At 50.0% G+C, this 6,128-nt stretch overlaps 1 protein-coding gene across 1 annotated transcript in view; it reads right to left on the bottom strand.

Moving 5' to 3' along the window:
• SPIRE2 (spire type actin nucleation factor 2) overlaps positions 1-167 on the bottom strand; it is a 42,973-nt gene extending 42,806 nt beyond the window's left edge. The window contains exon 1 of the mRNA XM_023732520.1: positions 7-167. Coding sequence (XP_023588288.1) covers positions 7-167 — 161 coding nt within the window. The remainder of the gene's footprint in view (positions 1-6) is intronic.
• Between the last annotated feature and the right edge of the window lie 5,961 nt (positions 168-6,128).

Below are 6,128 nucleotides of genomic sequence, written 5' to 3'. Positions count from 1 at the left end.
CCCCGCAGCCCGCGGCAGCACTGGAAGCACACGGCCCACGCCTGCTCCTCGTTGATGGGCTGCTCGTACGCCTTCAGCACCTCCTCCAGGGACAGCTCCAAGGGGTCCTGTGGCTCAACGCCCCTGGCCCGCTCCGCGTCGGCGCTGGGGCTGCCGGCCCGGGCCATCGCCGCCCCATTATCGCCGCCTGCGATCCGGGCGGGTTTCCATAACAGCCGCGACGGGTCGGACGACGCAGCCCCGTGGAGGCGCGGGGGGCGGACCCTGTACCGCCCGCCGGTGCTTTGTCATCCCCGGCCCCGCCCCGCGATTGGCCACAGGTAGGGGTGGGACCGGAGGCGGGGCGCAGAGCCGGGGTGGGGGGTGAGGGGCGGGGCAGATCCGGGCAAGGGGCGTTTGGCTGGGGAGGTGGGAGGGGCGGAGTCAAGCGGGAGGGTCCTCAGAGCCGGGGTAGGGAGGAGCTGCAAGGCGGAGCGGGGCAGGGGGTGCTGAACCAGGGGTGGGGGAGGGGAGTGGAGGTGAATCCGGGAGGCCCAGGCGAGAGGGGGAGGGGAGAGGGACGCAGAACCGAGGCTGAGGAGGGGCACGGTGAGCCCCCAAGGCTCGCTCTCACGCACGTAGATCTCGGCCGGTGCCTGGGCATTCAGCCTGGGACACAAGGCAGGGACGGTTCACACACGCACACTCTGTCTCTCTCTCTCTCTCTAGCAGGCTGGCAAGGTGACCTCAGGCGGTTACTGTGGGGATGAGAGGGGGGAGGGGGATGATCCCCACTGCATCAGACCCTCGGGCATGAAGCCTTCATGAGTGATCCTCCCTGCGTGCCGACCTTCTCCGTGAAAAGTAAACAGACCACAGTCCACCAACGACAACACAACACTCCCTCCTCAGACATACATGTCTCCATCCCCCTCCCAGCTCACTGCGCTCCCACGAATACAGGTGGCTTCGTTTAGAATAACAGGGCCAGAAAAGGCAATCAGAAAATAAACAGCAATAAGGCAAGCGGCCCCATACCTGGTCGCCCACCAGAATTACCTGGGGAACACCTAAAATGCAGACTCCTGACCTCCCAGCAGGGGATTCTAACCCAGAATGTTTGAGGTAAAACTTGGGATTCTTGCAATTTTTTTTTTAGGTTTTCTCGTAATTCTGAACAGCTGAGCATAGAAACCACATGGAACCCACACAGGCAATTTCACCTCATCTGAAGGAGACTTGAGGTGGAGGTGTAGGCTGTCACCTGGGGTCCTGCTATTAGAGAATGCCATCTGGGTTTTCTAATCTTCAAACAGAAAGTAGTTTGATAAAAGATAAGTTCTGCCTAGAGTTGTTATGATCAACAGCCCAGCTGTCCAGTTTTCACAGCTTCCCCCACTTTCCCAGGCTTCCAGTACACAACTGTAGGTAACAGGAGCATTGAGCTTACTAGAAGGAAAAATGGAGTAGAGGCAGAGATGATGCTCATCTCTTGAATAAATTGTGCAAAGGACCTGGGACTCAGGTTGATCTTCCTCCCTGGTCTTTATCATCCGCTCCTCCCTGTGGTTATCCAGTGAGAATGGGTCAGAAATTCCAAGCTCTGCCTTAGAGCACCAACAGCAAGAAACCTTTAATGGAGAGTCTTATTTACATAGGAGCAGTGGAGTCCACACAAATGACTTAAGGAAAGTCCCTGCGTCAAACAATGCCAGGTGTGTGGTCATGGGGAAGTTGTGATGTTGTCATTGACAAGCCCACACACAGGGTGGTTTCTGCTTTTAGATTCCTTGGGAATAAAGACTTCCACTCCCAACTCCTCACTGAGAAGGGCTTAACCACTAACTCCTTAGAAACCAGGACTCCTGAGCCCCACCGCCCCTCCCCGGTAGTGGGAGTGCCTTCAGGAGCCACAGCGTTGCTTGTGTACACAGGAAGTGAGAAGCCAGTGGTAGCCAGTGGACATGGCCAGCTGGGAGATTTGAGCCGGAAGATGGAAATTACCCTTAATTGGAAGGAAGCTGGCTGGATCATAGCAAGGAATGCCTTCTCTCTTTTGAAAGCACCTTGGGTTTCCTTTACTGACGAAAGGTTTTTAGGGTCTCATTTGATAAGCAACCACTGGGTAAGGACCTGGTGGTGACTCACACCTGGCTGTCTCTGGTGGTCCTTGGAGGTCACCTGTGCACAGGTACGATGACCCTTTTTGAACATTGTTTTTTTTTTTAAAAAAAAAAGAGATCTCTGTGCACTTTCCAAGACATTAACCAAAAATATTTAGAACACCAGAGTTTTACTAAAAATTTTTAAATGTTAGGTTCTACTTACTTATCCCTTGATAGCTGAAGATTTTCTCCCCTGGCCATGACCAAAATGAGGAGACAGAAGCACCACTCAGCTCTTGGGATGCCCGTGGAAACCATATCATTTTTTTCCTCCCGGGTAATTTTACTAACACGTCTCCAAAAAGTACCAGATGAAACCTAGAAGTGGGCCTAGTGTGAAAAGTCAGCTTGGTGCTCCTAATGGTGGTAGTAGCGGTGAGAGGATTCCAGCCCTGTAGACTGGGAAGCCAAGAGAGACTTTTACGCCAGTAGCCAGAGTAGAAGAGGACATACACTAGAAGAGACACTGATCCAATTAATCCATGGCTCTGCGACTAGATGTAGCTGCTCTTACCTAGCTGGTTGGAGCTCTGAGTTTAGTGACAAGTTCCATCGAGTAATAACCAAAGTCAAGGCGAAGATAACCATCTCCTTCCCATGAAGGAGTTCCATGAACAACTTGTACTTTTGATTGAAAAGTCTAGTCAGTATTTTAAGTCAGACCAAGCTCTCTACCACAAGGACCTCATGTGGGTAAGCTCATCCTTGTGTGGGCTACACCACACCCAGGGATTTTTACATGTGAGCAAAATGAATTGTGCCTAGTTAAGGTGGGAATTGGGGTTTATCCTGGTTAAAAATGGCAGTTGCATTTAAAACTTCACTGGAAAAAAATTAGCTATTTGTCCAAGAGTATACAACACTGGATGTCAGAATCAAAGAAATATTAGTTCCACTGTAACTTGAACTTGTCATTTGGATTCTAGAAATAAAACAGTGTATTTCCAGCTGTTAGAGACTCAGGTGAGGAGTAGGAGTGGAAATTGATGTTGGTCAATCATTAACTCGACCTGGAAGCTTTGCATCAAGGTTATTTCTACAGTTTTGGGAATCCCCTTTAGCCCGCTCCTAAAAAAACATGTTCCTTATACTTTATTTCCAGTGGATAAAGACATCCCAACGAGGGGGATGGTGTCAGTAACAGTGGGCTGCCCTGCTTGGGGATGGCCAGAAATGTTTGGTGCAGTGATTAATTTACTGATGCTTGGAATTGGAGAATCACTGTATCAACTCATCACATTAGCAAAGATGCTCCCAAAATATTCATCTTAGCATGGGGGATGTTCATTCACACATGTTTACTGAGTGCCAGGCATTGATGCCTTATGCCTAGGGAAGGAACAGTGAAAATCCTAGCCAGGTCCTTGCCCTCTTGGACTTTCTGCTCTAAGGGGCAGTCGACATATGCAGGACCTCATTACAGATCTCTTAAGGGCCCCGGTGCTGAGATGTGGGTGGGAGCCACACTAATTATGTCTGTCGTTGGTGCTTTAAAACATATTAGCGGGAACTCTGTCAGTGCTATAAATCATGTCCCTGCAATGGCTAATGCGATGGGGACGGGCTGCGAGGCTGATGGGTGGAGTTGGGCAAAAATGGAAAAGCTCTAGGAATTACACCTCTGAGCATCTTTGCTGACACGGAGACTGGCAGATCCTGATTTTAAGCTCCTGGCAGCCAATACAGCCACATCTGGCTGGATCCCCAGGTATGCTGAGGTCTACGTAACCCTGCCAGGGGGGAGTGCAGGACTACAGGGTCTAAGGTGGCATAGTGAAAACTCCAAGTGTCTTAGAACAAAGGTCAGGGTGAGCTGGGCACATGGGTGATTGGGTTTAAGATCAAAGATGGTTTCAGATCAAAGGCCTCCTCCACTACTCTGGCAGAACTACCTCCTTGCGGTTGGTAGAGTGCGGAGGTTCCCTGGCCCACACCTTCCTAGTCCACTCCACATGGAAAAGCAGGTCAGGTTTTCCCAAGGGGCTCGGTGCAATGAGCTGTTCGCCTTCTGTTGCCATGATTTGGAGGCCCCTGAATGCGCTCTTTGTCACATGGAGGCAATGGGGTGGAGCCCTTGGGGTAGCAGACGGGGCTGAGCTTAGGTCCAGGCAGAAAAGCTGAAATTCTAGAGGTTGTGGTTTTGTGTTCTAGGTTTATTTTGGGATAATGATAAAGGCCATGAATCCCAAGGCAAGCCAGATCGAGTGAGGCTGCACTTGGCTTGGAAAAGTGAGCCCAGGCCAGCTCCAGTGAGGGCTCTGGGACTGGGCTGGTGTTGTGAAGCCATAGAAGTGAAACAGCTGAACACAACAACAAGACAGAGGAGGTCCAGAGCACAGGTATGGCATTGTCACAGTGAGGTCTGGACACTGAGGTCCCAGAGCTGAGCCAGACGAAGAGAGGAAACCCTAGAAGAGAACAGAAAGTGAGGGGACAAAGACTGGTTGGGTTAGCCACTCTCTGTGGAACAGAATCAAGGAGTAGGGCCACTTTAGGGGGACAATCACCCTAGAGTTCCTGACCAGGAGTTAATGAGTTGGGACTGTTTGCTTCCCACTTTGGACGTTCGAGATGGTTTAAAAGTTTCCCACTGGTTCATGTTTTGAATAGATGATCCAGGATAGTTAAAAATGAATTAAACTCCTTTCCAAAGGTATATTCAGACCCCAGCTTATGTCAGCACATGTGGTCATCCACCTCTCTGCTAGATCAGCTCTTCCTCACAACCTGGAGGAATATGCAGGTATACAGAAGAAAGCAGGAGCTCTGCCCACAGATATGAAACTTTCCCTCCACACTGGAGTGAGAACAAAGCACAAAGTAGAGGGTGAGATAATGCTGCCCTCTGGGGAAAGGAGGTAGTGTGTGTGTGTGTGTGTGTGTGTGTGTGTGTGTGTGTGTGTATGTGTGTAATAGACATCAATCTTGGACACCAGATGTGCCTCAGATGCTGGTCTGGGGGGCTGAACTCTGTCAGATTGTAGAAATTACTGCCATAGTTCCTGTACAAATCAAACCAGTGTTGGTTGGTATTACATGGTAGATGGTGTAAACGGTTAACATGTTTGGCTGCTAACAGGTTGGAGGTTCAAGTCTACCCAGAGGTACCTTGGAATCAGCCTTCGAAAACTCTGTGGAGCACAGTTTTACTGTGACACACATGGGGTCTCCATGAGTCAGAATTGACTCGACAGTGACTGGTGGTGGTGGAATGTTCAAAAGGTACAAAAAAAGTATAAACTGAAAAGTCTTTCACACTATGCTGCTCCCACCTCTCAGTACCTCTCTCTGAGGCAGCCACTAACTGGTCTCTTGCCTATCCTTACAGAAATGTTGTATGCCTATTATATATACACACACAATTCCCCTTTTCCCAGAGGGCAGTGTATCTCACCCCCTGTTTTGGGCTTTGTTCTCACTCCAGCATGGGGGAATGTTTCCTATCCCTGGGCAGAGCTCCTGTATTCTTCTGTACACCTGCATGTCCCATTGGGTGAGTACACCATGGTCTCCTCATCCAGTTCCCTACTGACAGATACGTAGATTGTTCTCAATTTCGAATGAATAACATTGTACATATCGTAAACTTCACCAGGGCAAGGATTTTGTTTGCTCAATCGCTGCTGTGCGCTAGTACCTTGTACAGTGCCTAGCACATGGTAGGAGTGCAATTGATACCTCTCCTTTTCCGTGTGTGCAGTATAAATTCTCAGAAATAGAATTGATATAGGAGACCTCTAATGATCTGGGCCCAAGATGAGTCTTGCCCCACCCGCCAGGGGCAGATGGGTTTTTTTTGGAACCCTTCCTCAGCCACAATGAGTCTTTACTTTGCCCTGAGGGCAGCAGGGTTTGCTGCCCCACCCCTAGTGTCTTAAGACTTCCCTTTGACAGAAGGGCCCAATGGGCTTCATGCTAGAAGGTAGAGGTAACTGCTCCGCTTCTCCAGGCATGAACGCTGGGGAGACTTTCTCAGGCATTTCC

The sequence above is a fragment of the Trichechus manatus genome, unplaced genomic scaffold, assembly GCF_000243295.1.
Source record: "Trichechus manatus latirostris isolate Lorelei unplaced genomic scaffold, TriManLat1.0 scaffold00053, whole genome shotgun sequence".
NCBI classification, from domain to species: Eukaryota; Metazoa; Chordata; class Mammalia; order Sirenia; family Trichechidae; genus Trichechus; species Trichechus manatus.
Note: the sequence above shows the minus strand (reverse complement) of the source record. Positions and strands in the feature narration are given on the sequence as shown.